Genomic DNA, 27,491 nt, shown 5'->3' with positions numbered 1-27,491 from the left:
TTATCTAACCCCACCGCCGCCGCCTCGCCGGTCGTTTACACGCGATTGTTGTTTTCCTCAAGATCGCATGGGCGCGCATGTGTAAGTCGCCGTGTGACTCACCGGCGGCGGCGGGCCGACCGAGCGTGTTGTCTCGTTACTTACTCCTACGCGCGTGCGCCCGCTCGTATTAGCCGCAATAGTAGGTACTCGACGGCGTGTGTTGTTGTGTACGCAATTACGTAAATTACACTCGTACGTAATATTATTATTGTAATTATTAAATAATGATCGCGTTGGCAAATATATAAATAACAATATTATAATATTATAATACCGAGTTAAAACGATTCGCGGTAATCTTTTTGCCGTAGATCTTCCTTTCTGTGTCGTATCATTACGGCGAGATATTCGTAGAAGAACATTAAATTATAAATATTTTTATTCTCTCGAAAACTCAGGTTTTTCTGAAACGCCGAGACGACAATAATAATAATAATATACGTACGGTACGTCTTATCGATATCGTTCGTTCGTTCTTAATCGTCGTCGATTCCGATCGTGCGTTACGACACGCAAAAAATGTTTATAATAGTTGTCGGTAATAATATCATCATATTATACGCACACGCGTGGTATATATTTTATCACAACAATATTGTGTCGAAACTCTCCAGCTTGTTCGTCGTTTTTATTTTTTTTTTCCACAGACGATCGTGTGCGTTCCACTGTGCAACGAGCCGCCGTGCTCGAGCGCGCCGGCCGATTTTATTATTATTATTATTTCACCGTGGTCGTTCGCACGCGGTCTTGTAAACAACAACGAGGGGGGGCAGGGCGGCGGGACCACTTTTATTTTTTTTTCCCGGGCGTTAACCGCCGCCGTAGCCGCCCAGGGTAGTGGCCGCCGCAACCAGTATATCCACTACTCGGCGGGTGTATTATAGTAGTTGTCGTCGTCGTCGCTAAGTAATACCATTATTATTCAATAATAATAATTGTAATAATAGTTGTAATAATGATATTTAAAAAATATGAGTTTTCTGTTCGTCGTCGTGCAATGAACACGGTTAATAACGATAATAATTCGCGCCCACACTGCAAAGGGGGGCTCCAGACCATTACTATTCCGTACCGATACGTATTGCGTAACGATATTGCGCCGGGTTAGGTTTTATTTCGACCTCTCTACAATCCCGTCGTTCTTGCGACGCACGGTTATGACATTTTGACGATATTATAATATTATTATTGTTGTGGTATTATATGGTTACACTATTGGGTGTACACAGTGCAACTCTTCGTCAGTTACACTGTCGGTGTATTATAATAACCGGACGGTGAGGCGACGACGGTGCGGTAGTAGAGTAGCAGTGTGTGCCAAAAACAAAAATTGCGCAATCCGTTATATGACAAAAAAAAAATTCGCGTTAGACTACGGTTTTGTAGACTTCGAGAGATATACCGAGAGGATGACTTATAACGAGAACGACATTTATTTTGCTTCGGATTACGTCATTCGTCTCGACTCTCGACGACCCCGTTTGTTTCGACGCGTGTGTTCGAGAAAAATAATTATTCTCACCACCACTTCTGCTCGCCCCCACCAAACAAAAATAATATTTATTTCCATTTTTTTTTCGATCGGCAATGGTTTGTATAATTTATTTTGAGAACCAATGTAGTAACAACTAACAAGCACGTGGCGGAAATACGTTGTCGCGAATACACAATATCGTCAAATTATTTTTATTATTATTATTATCATCATTTTTATTGTTTCCTTTTATCCATTACACGCGACTCCTATAAGTTCTACGTCGACGACGACCACCGCCGTCGTCGCCGTGTCCGTTTTTTGAAATTGACACGAGCTAACAATATTGGACGTGGTCCTAATAACACACGAGTATTTTTAAAACGCTCGTTATCACTATAATTATTCGTATAATGTCGTCTTCGGCGATGATTTCTTACGTGGGCAGCTGTGTACTGGCAGTAATACCGATGAGGTAGTCATTGAAAAAAAAACAATGTGGAAGTATAATATTGTTAATAATAATAATATAACCGTTCGTGTGGATTGTCACGAAGTGCAGCGGATTCGCATAATAATTCGTTATAATACGTCACGCAGAGTAGTCCAATAGTAGTAACGTTTTCGCAACTCGTTCTCGAACGACCCAAATCTTCCGCTCGCTATATACCGCTCGCGTAATACATTAATCGTATTCGCAATATTATTTTATTTTTTGCGTGCGCGCGTTTTAATTTCGAAATCGTCGTCGTCATACGTACAACAAACTGCGGTAGTTTTTTCGTTAATCGTGTACAAATAATCATATCACACATAACGTATATCTATTTAAGTAATATAGAATTTTAGGTCATTTATAAACTAAATTTTTGAAAAAATTGATATTTGAACATAGTTTTTATTGATTTTTTCTATATATTGACCATCTTAGTTTCGTGTAACGAATTACAATCGTAGATAAAAATTATTTTCAAAAACGTTGGTTGTTTTTGAAACAATCAATGTTCTTCGTTAAAAGGATCATTCGCACTTGGTATGTAATAATATCATAAGCTGGTAACGTCACGTCGAATAGTAATTACTTAGATGACGACGACGACGACCGCGCGAAGATGATGGATTACACGCGATCCGTGAAGGCTGCAGAAGGCGCGTGAAGGGTGGCCGGTGTATTATGGTGGTCATCTTACAGAAAGGAAAAGTCGTCGTCGTTGGGCGGCGGCGGCGAGCAGGTCCGGGCGGCGTGGTTTTCCGGCCGAAGACCTTGCGCTTCGCGTGACTAATATGCGATTTCCCACTAGTTGCCGCGGCGGCCCGGTCGATCGCACCGCCGCGGCGTGCACACAACATGTATCGTAGGTACGTGTGTTTTCACGCCGTTGTCGCCTCGACGACGATGACCTTCACGGGCCGGCGGTCGCTTGGCTCTTCGGAAATCTCATTTTTTTTTTGTCGTTTAATTTCGATTTTTTTTCTCTTCCACGAAATGTATAGTGTCGTGTCGTAGTCATGCCAAGACAAACATACACCACACCACACACGTAACTCGCATTAAATCGTATATTATTATTTTATCTTGCAGAATTGAAAGATATAATATTATGTCGTGCAGCGCACACGCCCGTCGTCGTTGCCGCCGCCGCACACAATACGTAACCATAGGCGACTACGTGTATTTTGTTAGAAAGTAGTCCGATCGCGCGCGTCTTATTATCATTATTATTATTCTCATATTATTATTATTATTATTATTATTATGTATGTTGTATGTATAATATTGTGTGCTCGCACTAGACTTATCTGTGCCAATGGGTCATGTTATGTTGTATTATCATCGTCCGTCGAAGGTTGGTCGCAACATAATAATAATAATAATATTATACTCAACACGCACATTACGACGACGACGAGGCATTATTGGTTATGTGGTTGAGTAATTCTCGCTCGCGCAGTCGGTCGTCCAGCCACGCGAGTCTGCGCTTCCCGGTCGGATTATACCAAAAATCGCATTTACACCCCGTGTCTTCGCGGTCGGTTTAAAACGCACAGCTATAAATAAAAATAATGTATATGATACGCTACGACCTCGGTCGGATTATTTGCAATTCCCAGTCCGGTGTTATAATTTTACACCGTCCTCGCATCCGCCCCATTTAATCGCGTACCCGTGTGTCATTGGGAGAGGACTCTTTTCCCCTAGTTTTTGCACCGAATTTCGCATGGTTTTTCGGGCCTTGACATACGACATCCACGGTCGGCCGACGAGGACACTTGCGATTGTTTAACGGACGCGCGAAATACGTCCGACGCAACCCAGTGACCCAATTCTATCATAATTTCGCGCGGATTGATGTGTGGCGCCGATTCATATACACACGAACAAATATAAAGCGTTCGATTTATGTAATGATTTAAGTCGTCAAACGTTAATTACCTATGTACTTTTCCAAAGTCGGCAAAACGTTTTATCTTTTGGTTTGTTCAGTTTTTTGGACGTGCGATCGTCGATAATTTACGATGTCTTTTCGTACATATACAAACACCTACGTGTGAGGCAATAATCAATGTGTGGTTTTTTACTTTAAACTATAATATGATATACGTTTTTACCGTGCGTTACTTATTTTATGTACACTTTTGGCCGTGTTATGTCATCGGTGTGTTGTGTAACATCATAATAATAATATGTATACCAGACCGGATCTGAACCCCATTTATCGTGCGTGTAGTACTTTCTCCCACCATTCCGCGATACACGCGTGTGATTGTCGTCCCTCTTTGGCGTCTTTAACGCGTGTGCACTTAACGTTGTTGTTATTATAGTTTTTAATATTATTAATGTCATAGTAAGGGTGCAGTTTTAAAACTCGAGCAAGCTTCGGGCTGTAATCGGGACGCCGGTCGCCGCACATATTAATAAATATAATATAATACACACACCGACGACCTGAATATCGCATTTTCTATATTATTATTATTATTTTGTGACCAAACATCGCCGTGTGTATCGGCCGACGCCCTGAAACCGTTTTTTCGAAGTTTGCTCGCCGCCTTTCACTGCGCGAAACCCAACAAAAGACCGACGACCGAGCAGGTGACTGTTATGCTCGCTCGACCACCACAGCCGCCGCCAGGTGCTCCGGCACCCGCTGCCGACAAAAGACTTGCGTGCCGTGTTTTTTCCGTACAATTACCGCGTTGTTGTTTTGGCAGCGGTTTTCGTATGTCGTATTTGTCGATTTGGCGCCACGGTGGAACAAAAGAAAAAAAAGGTTTTTACCCTTCTCTTTTTCCCTCCACTCGATAAACGTTGTTTTTTCGATGCACTTTCTCTGATGTACCATTAGAATATGTATAGCACTCGGATATTGTTAGTATTATAATAACGTGTAAAGGCTCCCCTCCTACCCACTCGATCGTCGTCGGTGTTACTCTTTTTGCATAATATAATATATAGAATGATGACGATCGTATCGTGTCGATTACCGAGCGGGGATTGTGTAAGAGACCACGCGGTACTTAATTACGAATAATATAATATTAAACACGGTATTGTGAGGTTTTTGTCAACGTTTTTTTTCATCTCATAATAATTCGCCTCCATAGTCGATCGTGCGCGCGTTATATCGGATACATATATTACAATATATTATGTATTGTATATACTATAATGTATGTATCGATGTAATAGTCATTTACATTCACAAGCAGTCTGCACGTACGCCACTGCTGCCGTGACTGTGACCACGTGTGTGCTGTATTCGTCGTATATAATATTAGTTAGTTTGTAAACGAAGACCCCCAACTATCGTAAAATGTGTTATTCAATAATCAATATTATATGTTCAATATGACGTGATATTATGTATAATTTAATGGAGGTACCTGTGCATATATTTATATTTATTTATATACGATATTTATGGCAAAGTTGTCTACGCGTAGCCGCGGGCGCAAACGCGACGCATAAAACCGGATTAACACCACACTCGCCGTCGTGTGTATGTGTGTACGAATTTTCTCACTTTCGACCTACCACAACATTTACGCACGCCAAGGTTAAGGTTCGTATGGAGGTGGTGGTGGTGGTGACGGTGATCGCTGTCGACTGTTGGTCACACTGTTTTCCGCCGCCGCAGCCGCCACGATCACCGAGCACACCGCCTCCCCGCGTTTCTTTCTTTTTTCGGTTCAGAGTAGTTTTTATTTTATTCCACTCGTCATATTGATGATGGTAGTATGACACATGGTTGTATTATAATGTTATTATAATGTCGTCGTTATTTTAGTTTGATTTTACTCGACGCGCCTCCAATTGTGTTGAACTCTGTACTGAGGTGTGATACGTAGATTTCGAAGGAAACAAAACAAAAATCCGGGTCAAAAAAAAAAAAAAACAAAACAAAATGAAAAAATTGATTGTTCGCTAATGAAATCGGTGTACCTATACACGTAATTAACTCAGTACTCGAGTTAATTAGCAGTTTTAACACAATGATTATGATGAAAAGTTACTACTCCCTATCCGATTCTGCAGCCAATGGGTTGTATTAAATGTATTTTTTGTGGACTTAAAGATTCTGGTTTTTCAAAATGTCTGTATCAATAATAAATCACATCTGATATAAGTAAAAACCGGCAACGTTTCACAAGCGCGTTTACGTACTTGACAACGGTTTAAAATATTCAACCAACATTTACCCACTGGCCGTTAGACTTATAATAGGTCTTGGACAGAGATTGCTCGGAAGAAAAATGATAGTTTTTATTTATTTCGAGAATCGTCTTCGATTGGTCTAAACGTATTGTAATGAATAAAAACAAAAGCTTTTCGAGTTTCTGTTCTTTTGATTTTGAAAAATTACTAAGTATTTTTTGCTGACTCCTTCCAACAATTCGTGTTGTATTTATTTTAGGGGAAACGGGAAGTTTATTTTTTTTGTCGGGAATTGCGGTCGCCGACCCCAGTTGTCCACACGAGCGCCCGGGCTCAAGGTCCTCCCCCAAGGCGAATCAATAATCCACGTTGTTTGTCCCTGTTGCTTATAACATTATACGGATATGACTAACCATATTATAATAAAAAAATAATATAATAAGGTACTTTCAACAAAATTATATGTATTTAACTGCAGTGGTATTGTTAGTTTTTTGTTTATTGGGTAGGTGTATACTGTATACAATGTACTGTATTAGGAACCCACATGGTTAATTTCTTAAGAGAATGTGCCGTTTATCTGCAGGTTAGGATTTTCCAAGAATTGCGCGCCAGACAACAATAAAAAAAGGGCAATAATAAAAAAGAATCAAAGAACAACGAGTTATACAGCTAAATAATAATGCGTGCGGGGATACCCCGCCCGCCTACGTTTCGTACATTGCAGCTGGACCAGAGGAGCCAAAAGAATATAACGTCTAGACACTGCCAAGGCCGATTGTGCATGTGTGTGTAAATTTTTTTTCTTCGTTATGAAACGTATTAAAGAAGCCTTCAGATTTCGGACCACCCGCAGTAAAAAAAATTATTGTGTCCAAATTTAGGGCGATTGCTAATTATTATTTATTACTGCCCACTCGCCTTTACAGTCGGTTCTAAAGGATTTAACATTTTTAAAAGTTATTTCGAGGTGAAAAACGTCAAACCACATCGCTACCGCACAGCAGGTGTGTAGTTTTTGATAATATTTTAAAGGTACTTGAGGTTATTGAAAATCAGTAAATTCGAAATTAAAGTGTTTCTTTATAGAGCGATGTTGAATATTAATATGACATTAAATGTCATATTTAAAATTATATTATATACAATTTTTAGATATAATAATCTAGTCTTGTAAATATTTTTAATGCATTGCGTCAGCGTTTCATTTTCTATTCATACACGTATTATATTATTTATTATTATTTTATGTATTTGTTTGAAATTGTGCTTATTTTCGTTATAATATTATGTTCGGTTTCCGGAGAAACGGCGACGATGTATGCACACCGTGCATATAATGCCATTGTTTTAATCTTATGTATTCGTACGAGGGAGCAACAACTAGTTGCCGTGGAAACGAAAGCGATCGACCCTAGTATACTGTTTTTCTCGCCCCCGCGTTGCTGTGTAGTAATAATGCGTTTATTCTCGTAACACCCTCGCCAACCAAAGAAATAACATCATTCGTGTGGTTTTTAGCCGGTAAATAAATATTAATAATAATAAATAGGTAGTATAGCAACTGAATCGTGTTTGTAAGACGTGCAGACAACCACAGTATAGGGAGGTTTTCGAAAACCAAAAATTAGCAGTGGAGGGAAAAATAGCGATAAAACCGCTTAATAAAAAATCCGCGGGGCGTGGATCCTTTTAAAATATTTTTAGTTAATAAACATGAAAGGATAGGGGGAAAATGCGCACAAGAGAACCACCTTTCAGAAGATGGGCCCCCCGTTGTCACGTTATTTCTCACAAGTCCCGCCATACTATGTGTTTATACGACGCGTCCTCACCACCACACAAATGTAAAAGCGGTCTCATTACCCTACAAATTGTTTGGTTCTCATACACGGTGGTACAAGTTTGTGTATACAGTTTTTCTTAGTTGTATTGAAACCCATGTCAGTCATGTGTGTGTCCGAAAAATTATGTTAATCCTTATATAACGTTAATCGACGTATTAACAAAAGCATTTTTTTTATTTCAACATTTTATTATTTCCTCTCAGGTAGGTGAGCCATTTATATTTTTTGTTGCCCCTTGACAAACGTGTTCAAGCTATTGTTGTGTAGAATAGAAAAATAACGGCAAAATCAACAAACGGGCCACCTTGAGTGTTCCTCGAGTCTAACATTTTTGCTTTAATAGTTATAAGTTTATAACTTATAATATAATCTCGGGCATTAGGAGTGTCAAGAATTCAATGTTTTCTTTTGATAAATAAATATCTGAAGTAGATTACCAAATTAAACTGAACTTGAACAACGATACTTTACCTTTCGTGTTTAAATAAACATTTTGACCGTCTTCTGTGTCAAATGTACCGACATATACCCATTTATTTACCAACTCCAAAAGTCCTCTTATAATTATTACATTAAATAAAATTACATTACCCAATACCCATCAATAAATTTTTTTATTATTATCATTACCATTATAATTAAATTTAAAATTACAAGCTATCTTGACTTAAATGATAGGTGTATATTTTCTTAAATAATTTTGTTTACAAGTTAAAAGATAAAACGTTTGGTATTATTGTAACAACATCAGAAGTTTAACGGTCGGAAATGTTTATGGTTCATTGACCCTTGTGGCGGTGTGTAGTCACGAACTGAGTGTCAACACAAAAGCTATAGGATGCGCGTGCGCTGCATAGTTAGGACCAGTAGGTGGGTGGACGCAGGTGATGGCAGAGAGGTCAATGGCGGAAGTGTGCGTTTTCTCCCCGTGGAATCGTGCCGATGATGCTGCAGCGTCGGTAACTATGGTAACCCCGCACCGGCTATGTAGTTATCGGTCGCGATGACTCATAGTTTGAAAATTCAGAAATACGCCAAACACATGAGCCTTTTATTATCTACCATGATTTATTTATATATATATATATAATATAAACAAATAATATTAATTGAAAAAAGTTGTATATCACTGTTATTATTTGTTGTTCTTAAATGTATTATGTGACGAATAATTGCACACTACCGTAATAATAATTGTATGGGCAAACATAGTATAAATATTATATCCATCGCTTTACGTCAGTAGTATAATATTTTTATTGACCTGTCTATTTTAATGTGTTATAGATTTAAACCCGTTGGATTAAATGATGGCTTCTCCAACGCCGTCTCTAGATTCGTTATCCGGATTCAACACGTTCGGCCCGGACTACAATAGATCGTTGTCATCTAGCCACTCACCAACCGACTCAGATAGCAGCGGTTCGGGCGTGTCCACAGGTGGCAGTGGAACGAGCAACAACACTGGTCCCCGCAAATGCCAGTTGTGCCATGAGATTTTCTCAAACCCGCGAGTGCTTCCTTGTCTACACACCTTCTGTCACGCCTGCTTAGAGAATAACCAGGACCAACCGGAGAAAATCACGTGCCCCAACTGTCACCAGGAGTGCATCCTCACAAACCGCGGAATATCCGGACTGTTGCCAGACTTCACCGTAAACGGTTCGATCGAGGTGAACCCGGACAAGTTTGCGGGAGTGTGCAAAGGCTGCAAGAATCTCAACACAAACGTGGTGGCATACTGTTACGACTGTCAGCAAACGCTGTGCGCAAACTGCATGATGGCCCACCAATTCATGAACTGTTTTGAAGATCACCGCTTGCACGGTTTGACGTTCGAAAATGGTGACGACACGAAGAACGCGTTCATACCGACCACCGTGGGCGATCGCGTGGTGTTCTGCTCTCGTCACAAGAACGAGTCGCTCAAGTACTTTTGCCGCACGTGCAACGTGCCCGTGTGCAAAGAGTGCACTCTCAGCGACCATCAGTTCAGCATGCACGACGTGGAACACTTGAGCGACATTGGCGTCAAGTTGCTGGACATACTCAACGGAACGGTACAGGAGAGCAAAGTCAAGGCGACCGACATCCGCAACATGGTGAAGAACATCGAACATACATCCAACAAACTGCAGGTGCAGTACCACAAAGCGCAGAACGAGATTAACGAGACGTTTGCATTTTACCGGTCCATGCTCGAGGAGCGTAAACAGGAGCTTCTGAAGGAGGTGGAGAGCGTGTACAGTGCCAAGCAGCTGACGTTGAACGAGGCATCGCAAAAGGGCTTGGAGGTCGTGGACAAGATCTACCAGACTGGTGAGTTCGTCGATCGTCTGACCAAAAACGCCAATGTGGTCGAGTGCTTATTGTTCAAGAAACTTCTTGACTCCAAGCTGCAGTCGCTTATGAGCTACGAACCCGACAACAGCGTACAGAACATCTGCGATCTGGAATTCGTGTCCAACTATCAGGCCATACAGGTGGGCGTGCGGAACACTTTTGGGTACGTGCGGTCCAGCACCGAACTGGGAGTAATCGGGCCTGGCAAACAGCCTCCGATCGCCCGTCCGACTAACGGGTCGCTGATGAACGGAAACTCGACGATCATCTCAAACGGTTGCATGAACGGCGGTGGCCCCGCAGACCTAATGCAGCAGCACAACGGTGTCAACTGCACCAACGGCGGAGGCGGCAACGGTGGCATCATCGAACGTCCGTATTCCAACGGGCTGACGTCCACTAGCCCTTTGTCGTCCGGCCAGTACGACACCAACAACATCCTGTCCAAGCGGTTCAACAGCGTCAACAGCTTGGGACCGTTTTCGGCCAGCTCGATCGGTGACTTGAACCTGAACGCCATCGGCAACATGAACGGAATCAACGGCATGGGTGGTGGAAACGGTGGTAACGGCGGTAACGGCGTCAACGGTGGTGGCATGAACAGCATCAACCCGTACGAGAAGTGGTCCAACGGCGGTAGCGGTGATATATTCCAAAACGGCAGTGCCGACTTCCCGCTCACCATCGACAACAACGACTCTATACTGGACCTGTCCAGCAAGCTGTTCACCGCGTCCATATTCCCGCCTAAGTCGCAAATCAAGCGGCACAAGATGATCTACCACTGCAAGTTCGGCGAGTTCGGCGCCATGGAGGGCCAGTTCACCGAGCCCAGCGGCGTGGCGGTGAACGCGCAGAACGACATCATCGTGGCGGACACCAACAACCACCGAATTCAGATATTCGACAAGGAGGGCCGGTTCAAGTTCCAGTTCGGCGAGTGCGGCAAACGGGACGGACAGCTGCTGTACCCCAACCGCGTGGCCGTGGTTAAGCCGTCCGGCGACATAATCGTCACCGAACGGTCGCCCACACACCAGATCCAGATCTACAACCAGTACGGACAGTTCGTACGCAAGTTCGGCGCCAATATTCTGCAGCACCCCCGCGGCATCACCGTCGACAACAAGGGCCGCATCGTGGTGGTCGAGTGCAAAGTGATGCGCGTCATCATCTTCGACCAGGCCGGCAACGTGCTGGTCAAGTTCGGGTGTTCCAAGCACTTGGAATTCCCTAACGGCGTGGTGGTCAACGACAAACAGGAGATATTCATTTCTGACAACCGGGCACACTGCGTCAAGGTGTTCAACTACGAGGGCCAGTATCTGCGGCAGATCGGCAGCCAGGGCATCACTAACTATCCGATTGGCGTGGGCATAAACGCCTCGGGCGAGATACTCATCGCCGACAACCACAACAATTTCAATCTGACCATATTCACGCAGGAGGGCCAGCTGGTGTCCGCCCTCGAGTCCAAGGTGAAACATGCCCAGTGCTTCGACGTCGCCCTCATGGACGACGGCTCCGTCGTGCTGGCCAGCAAGGACTATCGGCTGTACATCTACCGTTACATTCAAATACCTCCGATGTTAATGTAGATCTCATTATTAAGCATTCCTAAAAATTAAATTGAATCAAGTCGCCATGAAAAAAAAAAAGGTCAACGGAATTTTTTTTTTTGGTTTTGTGAAAAAAAAAATCTGTTAACATTTTTTTCTTTTCTTCTCCCCCACCCAAACTTAAAAAAAAGTTGTTCGCTCTCTTTGTGTCCACTGCTCATCACACATTATTTTGTTATGCAAAAAAAAAAATGTCGCAGGTTTGTGCGCGTTTATTATATACATATATTCATATATTATCATTATGTCCTGAGCATTTAATGCCTGTCAGGAATACAGTTACATAATTATGTTTTTATTAATTGAGTAAATTATTATTGTTTCATTTTAGCAAATTCACAGTGTAAACCTGTTACATTTTGAGTACTTAAACCCACAAAAAATATATATGTCAGTTAAAAAAGAAAAAAAACAAAAAAAAACCATCAACAGTACATGTTTGTTTTATTATGATTTTTTTTTTTTGTGTTTTTTACCTCTAACTTTTAACGTTTTTAATATTTTAACTTCGCGGGGTTTTTATTCTTTGGATGTTTTTTTTAAATACATATTTTATTGTAACCAGGTTAGATTGAAATTCTGAGACTTGTAATTTGTAACTTAAGGACTGTTATTTTGTATTATTATTATGTGAATTAATTATTATTAAACATAACTTTTAAAAAGTAGATGAAAAAATGATTAGGCTAGCGAGTGTCTTTGTCTTCTTTAGTGCGCGAAACTTACTTATTTTTGTTATTATTTTTGTATTCATTAAAATGTACTGAAATCCCAGGATAGTTTTCTTACCAATATGCCTTTAAACTAAATTAATTTTAATTTTGTTTAATTGTTTTAATTTTAATATTTTTGTTATTACATCAAAGTATCTGCTCTGATTTGTTGAAGCGTTCCTTTCCATGGGACTTTGCTAGTCAAATTTCGGATTCCGAGTCTCCTATTTTTTTTTTCGCCACTTTATGTACGGATACTCGCACCATGTTTTTTTTAACCTGTATTATTTGAGATAAAATACCTACCTAAAAATATATTATTTAAGTTGTTTATCCTTTATTTTTCGTTCATTTCTATATATTCGAACTCAAAAATATTTTAGTACGTGTACAGGTTTACAATATTTTTTGTCCTAATTATACATTTATTATACATAATTACTTATACTAGAATTATAATAATTACTAAATCAATTTTTGTGTAAGTGTGTAATTCTCATATTTTGCGTTGTTATTTTATATTAATAATCAAGCGTTGAAAACGAAATCTTAATTATAAAACGTACAAACAAAAAGTACTAAATCAACAAAAATTTATAATTTTTTAATTGGGAGTAATAATTGTTATAGTGGGATTGCTCACTAGTTTTTGTTTTTCTTTGTCTAAGTAGTTATTGGATATTATTATTGTTGAGTTTAATTTTAGTTAATTTTCATCTTTTTATATATAAAAAAAGTATAATGTGCGGTATTCCATTAGACTTTTTATTCTTAATTGATTTTTTGTACTTTCGTATTCTTATAGTTAAGGATAATAGTGTCTTCACAGTATTTAATTTTTTTCTTAATTTTTTTTTTATGCACCAAGAAATAAAATTAATATGATAATGTAGCTTTAATGTAGTGTTTGTGTTTGTGTTTTACGCGTTTATTATTATTATTATTATTATTATTATTATTTTTTATTATTATTATTATTATTATTATTATTTTTGCATTTTTAATGATATTTTCGAATTTATTATTATTTATTATTGACGATTATAATATTAATTAATAATGAGGCATTTAGTTAGCTAATAATAGCTTTGTAAACTTGCGCTTGTCTCTCCATTTAAGTTACGTGTTTAGTTGCTAAAGTTCATGTTATCTCAATTTGAAAACAAGTTAAAATAGAAAACGTAATAAGTAATGTCCTCGTCATAAGTTAAACAATATGAACACTATCAAATATTATTATGTTTATCAATGAATAATAACACATTATATTATTGTCTCCTATAATTATTTTTATACGGCAATGCGCATTTTTTTGTTTTATTTATTTCTTATTATTTATTTTTATTTTTTTTTTTTTTTTGTTTAAAGATAATTAAAACTTGTTATACATTTTTTTTAATATAATTTTTATAATACATGATAATTAATTTCGAAAATATATTTCCAAATATTTTATTTTTTTACTTTCCAAGCGATTTCGCTTTCCAATCAGTAACATAATATTACTATATTTATATAACGTGTAAGTTCTTCCAAACGTCCTACTAACATTTTTATTACTTCCTCATGTGTTTTGTACCTATATAAGGTTTTTATGTGCCCATACGTACATATACATTCCTCAATTATTTTATTTTTCTTACATCTAAGGTTAAAAAAAAATTAAAAAAAAAAAAAATATTTTGTCTAGTCAGTGGTTTTTTGTGTGGTTTTGAATTATTTTTATTTATATTTTCTTTAAGTAGATTTTATTCGCTTGTCATTAGATGATATTATTAAGTAAGTATATTCCTTACGTTTGTATGATATATTTTATATTTCGGTTTAGTTTTTAATTTTATAAATTTTATTCCGTAGTTATTAAAAACGTCTCACACTTACGACATATTTTAAAATAATATGGTAATGACATCGGTACGTCGTGCGTGTGTGAAAACAAACAAACCGTGCCTTTTCATATATTGGTAATAATCATTCTTAGTAGCGTAAGGTTAGTGTTCGCCCCGCCCGTATTTGTACACTGGTTTCACGTTTCCTATGTATCGTTTATTATACATAATATGTCCATATAGAGTCGTCATTGAAACAGTACACCATTGACTTGTACGACGAATGGCTTTTATTATAGTTGTAATAGTGCATTTTTTTTTTTATTTTAATCTTACATATGATTTATTATTATTATTATTATTATTACTATTAATACTATTATTATCATTACTATTATTATTATTATTATTATTATTATTGATATTATTAATATTCTAGACTTGTAGACAACATGTATTTTAATAATATTTATAAATATTATTATTTATTACTGTCTAATAATGATCGTGCCAACGTAACTTTTATAGCAATAGAATAATAGTTATAAAAATATTACAAAGGGAAAAAAGAGGAGAAATCTCCCCTCCCCCCCTGTTTAGATTTACTATGTTATTATTATAATTATCATCATTGCCATCGATGACGTGTTAAGTGAATTTTTGTTCGTTTTTATTAATCACCGCTCTCCACAAATATGGGAGCGTTTCTGATTTGTAATGGTAACAAACACTCTAATATTTAAATATGATATAATATAGATTCCCGAACTCAGAACAATTTAATCAGGGTGCGTATTTTTCGACCGTGTTAAGTTTTGTTTGACATAATATTTACGATTGATTATATTTTATATATTTTACTATTTTAGACTACTTATGATAACAAATTACTACTTTCGGTTGATTCTGCTGTTCAGTTATATTTCCCCACTACCACTAATACCAATAATATTTAATGTTTTGTTGATCATGTGCCATTATTATTTTTATTATTATTATGTATTTTTGTTGTACCATGATAATTACCGGGCGATTACCCGGCCAAAACCAACGAGCACACGCACAAATTCTGAGCGATGTTCGCGGCAGACGTTTTTCACTTTCCCCTCGAAATGGAACCTACCCACTTACTCTTTTGTAATTTTCGACCGTGGTATGGATTAGATCATACACAGCGTCGTTGTAGCATATTATCGCTAACATTATTATTACCTCGTTATAAAAATGTTAAGGTAAAATGTATTGCATATAATATTTTAAAAGTCTTTTAACCGTATTCTTAAAATAATAATAATAATTTTAAAAATAAAACCCATGTCAATTATCGTGTAGGAGGTAGCTGTCTCGCGTTTGCGTTTCACAACTATGTGTCATTAAATTAAATATTATACCACGTTTAGAGTTCGATCTCGAACACTAGCCCTTTTCACTGTTTCACCACCGATTAATGGTCGTTTTTTATCAGACAGACACACACACACACACACATAATATGGAGAGATCATTGTGGTTATTATGATACGCGACCACTTAACATAATAATATATTTAATTGAGATCGTCTACCAGTTTCAAAAAAATTATTTTATTCTCTTACTAAATTTTAGTGAGTAGGTAGGCGTGTCTCCATTATAAATATTCATGTCGTAGGTACATAGTCAACCATCGTCTGCTTCGCGTTGGGGATCATTGTCGCGGGGCCAATAACAATATAATATAATATTAAAATATGTATACCTTCCCCGTGTATAGGACAATACATAATATACAATCGTTAAATGTGTTAACAGTAAAATACTATCAGGGCATCTAAATTACTATAATAAATTAATATAATACTTCAAAATAATACGTTATTGCGTTAGAGATGAGAGATAAATCGATATATTATTATATATTATATATTCTATATTTCGTATTGTATACCTATAAATTATAATAATATTTCACCGTCCTTGACGTGTTTATTTTTCTTATCACTTCGTAGTTTAGGGGTGTTGTAGTATCTATATCGTATTATCTTGTCAGCCAAGCTTATGATAATCAAATATGAAAAATCTGTGGCAAAGCACCAAAAATTATAAACAAAACAATTCGAATAAATTAACTATATTCTTAATAATAATAACCTTTAATAAAATATAGCGTTACTATTTTCTGTATAGGTCTTCTCCGGTGTCGGGTCTTCAATACAACGGTTTAAATTGTATAACGCATGTGCCACATCAGGGTCCAACTCCATCCCATTTGGGTACCTTTACATTATATAATAATATTATATACCCGTATATTATATTATTATGACAATAACTATAATATACCATATGTGCATTTCTATGTTAACATATTTCGTGTCAATTCTTAATGCGTACAATTTTTATTTCTCTATTTTTTTCGTTACCTATTTATTAATTTATTATCATTATCACTACTATCATTATTCATTATATTCATTATTATTATTATTATTATTACTACTACTATTATTATTATATTTTATAAAATATTATTGTGTTATTACGGTACGTACCTATTTAGATGAAAAAAATGTGTCCACAGTATATAATATATATATTTACCTAGTCAAAACGATCGTGAAAACCTCTGCTCCAATGGTGGTCGATAGGTATTTGATAATATGTATAGGATAAAAACGAATGTCAATTTTATACATATATATACTATGGAAGTTGAATGTAATTTTCTGTTTTTCGCTCACGATTTTAATTTTTTAATCATTTTCAAACAAACGAATCACATTATTACTCTACCACTTGTTAAGAATGTAAAATTAAAAAAAAAAAAAAATAATAACAATAAATATTTAACGGGTCGATGAAAACAAAATGTCCGTCAGACTCAATATAATAATTATGCATAATATACCTACACTACTTGTTCGTGTGGTCTACTTTATGTACATATTTTTATACTTTTTTATATATTATCAACAACATTTATTATAGTACTTATAATAACGATATAATATACATAAATATATGTATTATTATTTGTTTGTTTAAATATATAATATATATGTATACGCGTGTGTGTGTGTGTGCGTGCATATTATATATATATATATATATATATTTAAGTAGGATTTTAGTGTAATTGTTTAGTATAGTAGTATATTAAAAACTAATTGTGTTTCGCGTAGAATGGTATGCCGTTTGACATTATATCTGTGTACCTATCATGTTTTTTTTGATAAAACCTTTTCACCAACGAATATCTAAGGAAAGCTCGCACGATGCGTATAGGTCGATAATACTAATAGACAACAAGAAACTTAATTAGGCACACCACATACATACCCAATTATATTTCTAGTCACCTGGATAATTTACTATACTATATATGTGTATGTGATATATTTTTAATGTTTTGTCGCGACGCGGAGGTTTTCCCCCCAAAAAGCTCTGAAAAAAAAACATACATATTTATATATTATAGGTACTTGTAAAACATAATATACTCTATATGTATACATATCTTGCGGGTGAAATACTACACTTGCAGTGTATCGGTAGCCATTTTTTTTTTTACATTGTAATTTTTATTTTTTTGAATTTCTATTTTATAGGTATATTATATTATACAATATATAGGCTAGCTATTTATTCAATAAGATATTAAGTTTAAAAATAAGGCGCGTTGTTAATATTTTAAGCGCACGTGTACGCTAGTGCATTTTATATATTATTAAGTTATTATTTGTGAAACGTAAACATTAGAAAAACAAATTTGAAAAAAAATGAAAATGATACATTTATTATTATTATATGGTATTATGTAGACTTAAACAAAAACAAAGTTCATATATTGTATCGTAATTAATTTTTAGGTGCCTCACAACTGTTTTATTATGTATAAGCGTTGTTTTTGTTAGGACAATCGTCATTTTTTGTATCCTTCAGACACAACTCTTTCTTGTTCGCGTGGAAGTCTAACTGGGTGTTGTTCAGGAAAACCGATTAATGTATTAATATAATGATAACAGTTAAATAAAAAAACGCTAATGTCGATGCACAAATAATGAATGTTAAAAAAAAATATCTATACTAATATTATAATACTAACAATCAATACTGAATGTTTTACATCGAAACGCACTTGTAGACATTATAATATACGGTAGCGCCAAGAAAAATAAATTAAGAATTTTTTAAATGTTAAAAAAAAGTACTTGAACAAAGACTGATGATGTTGTTTTGGCAAAAAAGTCTATTTTTTCATTAAAACTATTTGAGAATTGTATAAAAGGAGTTAAATAATCGGTATTTGCTTATATTAGTGCTCAGATAATATTTGAACATTTTTGTTGTTGTTGATCAAAAAATAAAATAATAAATATTAAGTTATTGCAAAAAACGTTTTACTACTTGTATAAAAAAAAAAAATTTAAAAAAATGGGGTTGAAACTACGCTATTAAGGACCAACTGTTTTCTTGAATACCTATTTTTACTTCTCTGTGTTGTAATAGGAGACCATATCTATATATAGTGTATAATCATTTATGATTTTTTAAATAATTGCTTTATTGTATCCCTCTACTGATTTCCTATATTATGTATTTAATGTTTAACCTTCGAAATAGTTTCGAACAGTATTATATTATACTTATTCGAATAATTAAAATTACAACTGTGAAAAATCGATGGTAGCCGTTCGCGGTTCAAAATATATAATAATATGATATAGGTTGTAGTAGAGCCGATCTTATCCGAACACCTAACAAAAAAAAAAAAACAAAAAAAAAACTAAAAAAAAATTTATAATACAATAAATACATCATTTGTTTAAATTAAAAATTAATTATTTATTATTATTATTATTATTATTATTATTATTATTATTATTATATTATTATTATTATTATGTTGTGTGATTAGTCTTTATAGTTCGTGTACTCAGACATACATTAATTATAAGCGACTTTTTATCAATAATTTTCGTTTGTATGCATGTATACTTAATTTTTAAACAAAAAAGTTGTGTTGAAAATAAAAATGTAATAAAAAACAAAGACAAATGTGTTGCGTGTTATTTTTATTTGTTTTTTCTCGTCCTCAATTGATTCTATATATTATTGTTTTAGCTTAAAAGCTTATAGTGTGTCCATGTATGTGTATTTTTATATACTCATAGATAGTGGATATTATATCGTACATCGAATTTAAGATGACGTATACATAGGTATTAACTACCTAATCGTAACTCGTAATATAAATATAATAAGGAGCTAAAGAAACTTACTCGCCACATAAATGTTTTAATGCGGTAGTGCGGTTTATTTCTTTCCATGTGTTGTTGTTTTATCTAAAATCAATCTCCTGCTAAGTGCCGGTCGGTTTATTCACGGCGCTGTGAATTATTCAGTGATGGTGATTCTAGCGCACTGCTGTGTGGGAGGGCGGGTAGCTTTGCAGATACCAAAACTTTTTATAGTGCCCTACTGTTAAAAGTGCAACATTAAATATTTTGTATAACAATAAAATTAAATTTTCCCTATTTGTCAAGGGATTATTTTTTTATGTATAAATATTATATTTATTTAAATGTTTATCGTTTAATAGTTTACTTTTTAGATAGCTATTACTGCAATTATAATAACAATCGGTAGATTGAATGTTTGATTAGTTCTAACTTAAACTGTGGTATGGTCAAAGATATATGTCAATAGATATATATTTCTGGTGACAGAGGGCAGAATTGTTTGTATATTTTGTTTATAGTGAAGCAGAAAAATGGATATTATGAGTGTATGAGCTGCAAAGAAAACGGAAAGAATATAAAACAATTGGGAAAATAATGTCAATTTAACTTGTGAATATTATAAATAAATATGGTGATCCGTACGAAATTTGAGTTCTAGAACCTCTCTTGTCGTATAAAGATATATCTATATGCCGCATATTTATGTAGGTACTATAATAGGTATAATTAATTAGAGTGTGAGTTAAGTAGGTAGTAAAATTTAATTTTAAATGTCATAGCTGGTAGGTACCTATAATTATTGTCTTATCAGTTATCAGTTATTGAGTAACGATAATAATAAAAAAGAAAATTAGAAAGGATACACAGGTACGCTAGAATGTTAAAGAAAAAAAAAACCATGTAAAAAAACACTCAAAATCTTGTTTCCGAGTGATTGTTTCGTCAGGAATGATAATACGTGGTTTACGTTATCACGTATACTGGTGAATTATTCCTCATATACTGCATACGCGGTTTATGGTCGATTGTCGTAGTAGTAAATTCGTGACCACGTTTCAGGTTTTTATACGTTTTATTAAAAGTATATAATATAAAGTACACGCGACTTGGCGTCACAGATTTCTGTACAGTATAAAAGTTTGTGCGTGACGTACAGCTTGAGCGCATTCTGATTGGTTGCGGATTCGACTATGAAAAAGAATTTATCCAATCAGTATCGTTTTCGGTACGGACCTCAACAGTAAAATTTGCATCATCACGATCGACTTCGGTCGACCGAGTGCGAACAATAATCAGGTAATACAGATAGATGTTGATGATGCTTAATCGACAGACCGATATTGTCGTTCACCCGGAGCGCTTGTCGTTTCGACCAAAGTCACATTTTGCTCGTTTTAAAATCAAGTTGGCAATAGTTTTTCAAGAATATTAATTAATTTTCATCATATTATTTTATCGTTATTCGGAGAAAACCGCGAGTAGACAAAATACGATATATTTTACAGCCTTACAAGTACGACTCGCTCGCTAGTCACAGGTCGCAGTTGTCGCGATCTCACATACTATATTTTTCCGATTTCATTATTTTTATTTGGCTATAAAATCAATGACGTGACAGTGGACTATCATGAAGGAGTTTCCGAAGACAGTGTTTTTAATCCAAGTAATACAGTGAGTATTCGATTAATAACAAATGCGTGTGAATACTGTTAACTTAATTTTAAAACGATTAAAATGGCTTCGGTCGAAACGGGTCCCGCCTTGTCGTATATAGTTTTGTTAGTGTACAAAAATAGTCAATCGACTATTAGATTAGACTATATAGGAGTTATTATAGTTTTATATAAGTATTTTACTATAATTTAACATTTTAACATCCAAAACACTTATATAAAAGTCCCTGTTGTTTCATTTTTCCAATTAAATCGTAAATGATGAATCAAAATTGTCTAAATAAAAAACTCATTATTAGGTGTTTAATGATTTTTATTTGTGATTTATATCTCTTTGACCTTTAGACTACTGCTGTGACCACGTATTTCACAATTTAAATCAATGCTTATAGCTGAAGAAATATTTAAAATAGGAAGTACCTACAGCCAGGTAAGCAACGACATTAATATTTCACAATATTATATTAACACGAAATAAAATTGATCGTATCTCACGATAATTGTCCATTTACACAATGACGAGGAACTGCTTTGATTCTTAATATTTCAATGAATTATTCAATTTACATTGGACATTCGTTTATGCGTTTAGATTCACGAATCAAATTTTTCAAAATATTTTTAACAGTATAAAATACTATTACGTATTAATCGCTTCTTAATAATTCCGCTAAACTTTATTACCATATAATAGATACTATACTCGTATAGCTGTTAAACTACTAAAAATAATACATTTTAAAATCATACCTAGTTTTGTACCTAACTACCTAAATATAATAAAGTTTAAAATATAATAGACAATAGTACACGATCCTGTTATTTAAATAATGATTACCTATTTTAATTAATTGATTGTTCATTTTAATCAATTAATTGTTTGTTTATAAGTATTCATAACCAATTAATTCGATTGATTAGGGCGTTGTACTTGCATGTGTCGCGTCGTATCCATCTTACTAAAGCATAGCACATTAAAATAAACGTTCGATTGTTTCAATTTTGTTCTGTTTGGTTTAATATACGATAATGTGAATTGACCTATTATAAAACTTTAAGACAAAATTTATTATCTATGTTTCACATTAGATTTTGACGATGTTTAAGTTTTTAATCAATTTATAAGAATTTTCAAAATTATTTTTAAATTTTTAATTAGGTACGTTAATTACGTTTACCACGATTTTATGAGCTTTTTCAACTTTTTAGTTCTCCAAGTGAAATTTATTGCGATATAATATATATAAAAAATTATTTATGTATTTACTTAAATTTATTAATTTATGATTATTTGTAAGTTTTATTATATTTTTTTCCAAATTAAAACGTACTATATTACATGATCAAGATGAACATGAGATTTACTTTGATATAAGTAACCCGTTTTAGATAAAATAAAAATAATTTAGTCAATAACTCATAAAAGTTATGATTGAGATTCGGAAGTTGATGTTTTTTTAGATCTTTTTAGAAAATGCTTTCTTATAGCTAAAATTTAATATAACATGTGAATTTAAATAACTAATTTTTATTTTTTGCATTTTTCGGGTTTTTTTTTTATTTGTTGGGTCATTTTTTACATTTTTACCAATTTCCCACTAGTTAAAAAAAATAATAAAATCTAAAAAAACTCATTATTAAATCATATCTTTCATCATTCGTCAAGATAATAACTATATATATAATATGTATAGGTTATAGGTATCATGTTGAATAATTAGCCGAATCACTTCCCTTCTTATTTTTTCTTGTCGACCATTAGGGAAGTTTCAAACTAGGTAATTACTTAGATATTAGTATCCAACTTGATATCATCAGTATAATCGTTGTTGTCATATTTCTATCGTATTAAGTAGTTAACATGTAAGTAGGTTTTTATTATATTATTATTTTTTCGTAATATTTACGGTGTCACTGGACACTCCTCTCCTCTCAATGACTACAGACACAGAATGACGTCATTTTAAACTTATTATTATTATTTATTGTATTGTGTATGCACAGATTATAATTGGTATATTACTTTAATAATAATAAAAAAAAAAACATTTTTGAAATGCTGGTTGAAAATTAAAATGACGAATAGTGGAATACGTAAGTTTTTGGCGTAGGGTAAAAGAAAAAATTTGACAAAAAATTTTCAAAATGACCATCACGTTTAATATTTCGATAACATGGCACCTAAAATGTCTACAGCCACAACCGGTATTAACCAGATGACTGTGAGATGAGATACATGGTTAAAAGATGCTATTATTGCTTTTTTATTACTTTTAAATTTAGAACATTTTTATTTTGGGTCTAAACAAAGTTGATTCAACATCAATTGAAACTAAGATCTTATAGGTATGCGACTATTATAACGTATAATAACGTATTTTAATTTATACATATTAACGTTAACTTTGGGACTCTAGTTGATTATATTACTAAGTTAGAAACTTCAGGATTCAGTCTTTATAACTAAATACAAATTATAAAATATATTGAGATTTAAATTGAATCAGCTGCAGTTAATAGCATTGTATGTGTGATTAAAAATAAATTGAAGGCTTTAGATATTTAAAAAAAATACCAGTTTTCAAATGACGTTAACAATTTTAACGTTGAAAAAGCTTCAAATGAATGTTTTTCTGATAACTTTGGTGCTGAATATTAGGCTTATTTCAAATTTACTTTAATCACTTCAGTGAACGTAGACGGGAATTTTTCTAAATATAAGTACCCATATGGGTATAAGTTTTTACCAGTTTCATATGTCACTGCAATATATGAAACAATCAGAAAAAAAATACGACAATCTTAAAAGAATATGACTAGCCTTTTAAAAAAATTTGACTAATAATTAAAAAATAAATAAATATAATTTTTAACCTACCTGTATTAATAATGCTGTACACTAAATAGACAGTATATGTAAAAATTGGGCAGGAAACGGAGGTTTAGAATAATACGAAATTATATATTCCATAATATTATTTATTTAATTTTATATACGTACCAGATACGTACCCACCATTCGTATATACAAGTACATACTAAAAAACTTAACTGGGCTACAATGTGTGTATAAGCTCAAAAAAATCTGCAATTCAGAATAAATTTTTACCTCGAAATACACCTATGTTAGTCACCCATAACAAAGATAGGCATAATATTAATATATTATTACAATAGGTACCTATATAATATGTAGCTATTGTTTATTATAGACTAATTCAACCAAGTATAAAATCAAATAAATAATTTCATTAATTTTAAATCGTTTAAATACTGTTTTTATTTTATTTATCAAACAGTTTTTTTTTATCATCTATTTAGTTTGGTAATTGGTATACACGTATAGGTCCTATACCTAACTTATTTGGCTACTTGCGAGTAGGAAAAACTATAAATAGTTATACCTAAACTTAGTAAGAGTTAATCGTAATAATTCATGGTTCTCTGCAAAATGTATCATTTTATCTAAATAATTATTTTGCGTTTTATGAATCTACACAAACTTGAGAATAAATATCATCATAAAAACATAAATCAATAATTTTGTAAGAATATTATTAAATAAATTTCATTATTTCGGTCCGTATCACTTATTATAACAATTTTATAATAGTATTTTATTTTTCAATAATCTGACGTGAACGTCATGTATAATCTAATTTTTTTTAATACCACTCATTTGTATGCTACGTAGGACACGTGTACGTACTATTGTGTACCTTATGTGGCTATATGTACTCGTACACTGTACAGTTTTATTTGTTGCACAGATATGTGTGTCTTTTGGGTTTATGTAATTTAATATATGTGTTTCTTTGTTAGGAAAAATAATGAGTAAATATATTCCTACTCTTTAAGTTTTGTCTCGGTAAGGGATCTCGCAACAAAACGTGTGCGTTAAAAATGTTACAATATATTACAAATAATTTTGAGAAATTATATACCTTATGAATCCAATATACGTATACATTGCAGGCTTGAAATATCTTCAGGGTCCTCGTATGTATTATGTAAAAAGGGTACAAAGTATTATATTGTCAACTTAAAATTATACTACTTACGTGGTAATTTGTACTTTTTATAAAAAAAAAAAACATTACATTTGTAGGAATAATATATATTTATTTGTTTGATAAAATTTAATCCTGTAGTCACCATACAGGATACATAATATGTGTAAAACAATAATGGTTTTTATTATTATTTTATCCACATGACTACGTTAAAAATACTGTACAGAAATGGTTTCTAAATATTATAATATAACCTTCCGTCAGGGCGTTAACTCACACCACATGCATTTTTAATATTATTTCATCGATAATTCATAATTTAATTATAACTTACGAATTATAAGTAAATTTCTAAACAAAACTACAAAAGTATTTTTCATTTGACACCCCAAATAATTCTTGTAGCTTATTTTAAACTTTAAAATGGCTGAATAATAAATGTAGGTGTATCGTATATCATTGTGATTTGTATAGTTTTATATCATTATTAGCTAGTTTAACTAACCAACTTAAAAAAGTGATTCACGATATCTAACTATTAATATAATATGACCACTAACCAATGACTACAAGAGTCGAGGTAATATTTTAACAAATATATATTGGTCATGTGTCGGCAATTTATCTAGATTGTATAATTTACAAATTTTAACTATTACACATTATTTATTACTATTAGCATTGATTATACTACAATGCTATTAGGCATTAGCAGTGAAAATATTCAAATTTTATAAGTAGTTTATCTTAATTTTAAATATATTGTAGTGGTTTATACATTTTTACATTTTATGGAACAACTGAGAGGCAAGTATTATAGTATAGGTACTATACTGTAAAATATAATCGTTGTTGTACAGAAAAACCCTATACGTATAATCTCAATTTAAATTTTAAAATGCCCTTTATGTTTAGAATTTTGTTAATCGATAATAGTTGGTAATCGATCCAGGAATAATTAAAAGACGGATTCTATTACAGACTACAGTTAAACGAAATTAAATTACCTTTATAATATATAATATACTATGTACGATATACCTAACTATATTTATATTTATTTTGTATAAATTATTATATGTCTTGACTTCAACTAAACCAGTAGGTAAATTAAAAATTTTCAATTTATTGTCCAAGTATCGGTTTTATGATAAAATTCTAAATTAAGCTGAAATTATGTATTGCAGCGCCGTGACCAGAGGTGGGGGCACGAAACCCTTCCCGTCTCGGAATATTATTTTTATAGACGATACAAATACAACTGTCGTAGTGTATAGTCACTGTAGTGTACAGAAAATCATAATATTAATTAATATAATATAAGGTAAATATTTGATAAATTTTACTTGTGAATAGTTTACTGTTTGTTTCATTTTTAAGTCATTCGTAGCGACATATTTGACACAAATCACAATTCGGAAATGAAAAATAGTAATGATAAGGATAGAATTTAGATAAAAAAAAATACAAGTTAGGTATAATACAATTTTTGAAAAGAATTAGTCTCCTAACTCCTTCCCACAAAAATATTTAAAATTTTAAATAATATTATAAATGGAAAATGCTGCATATAGTGTTAGTAGGCATCATACCAACAGTGTTTTTATGTAACGCCATCAAAGCATATGGATATAAATAATATAACTTGTTATGTTTGTAAGTTTATAATATCATTGATTTAAAATGTTATATTTATAGGTAATCAATGGCAATATGACAGTCAAAACTACCAATGATTTTACAGCAACAGCCTTAGCGAGAAGTCGCTAGACAACATTACAATTTACAAGTATCAATGATGTACATTGTATAAATTAAACCATCTCTTAAGGTGCCTACGAGTCAACGACTATATGGAAATAATAATAATGGTCACTTCAGAAGATCAAGAACTAGTTGAAAAAAGAGATTATTCAAAGATTTAGAAAGCTGAATAATTGAAAAAAAAAACAAAAAAAAAAAAGGTAAAATTAATAAAATATAATTATTATTAACATTTGATCGCTTATAAATCATTTCAATGCTGTTAAATGTAATATGTAAAAGAAATTAAGAAATGTG

General features: G+C 33.3%; 1 protein-coding gene across 4 annotated transcripts in view; it reads left to right on the top strand.

Annotated features, from left to right (window-relative positions):
- The window catches only part of LOC114126135 (brain tumor protein), a 65,429-nt gene extending 51,294 nt beyond the window's left edge, over positions 1-14,135 (top strand). For all 4 annotated transcript variants that reach the window (XM_027990019.2, XM_027990018.2, XM_027990020.2 and 1 more), the window contains exon 3: positions 9,308-14,135. In XM_027990019.2, the coding sequence (XP_027845820.2) occupies positions 9,328-11,961 (2,634 nt within the window). In that variant the 5' untranslated portion in view covers positions 9,308-9,327 and the 3' untranslated portion in view covers positions 11,962-14,135. The remainder of the gene's footprint in view (positions 1-9,307) is intronic.
- Positions 14,136-27,491: the final 13,356 nt, after the last annotated feature.

Source organism: Aphis gossypii, chromosome 2, assembly GCF_020184175.1.
Source record: "Aphis gossypii isolate Hap1 chromosome 2, ASM2018417v2, whole genome shotgun sequence".
NCBI classification, from domain to species: Eukaryota; Metazoa; Arthropoda; class Insecta; order Hemiptera; family Aphididae; genus Aphis; species Aphis gossypii.
This window is presented reverse-complemented; position numbering and strand designations above follow the sequence as displayed.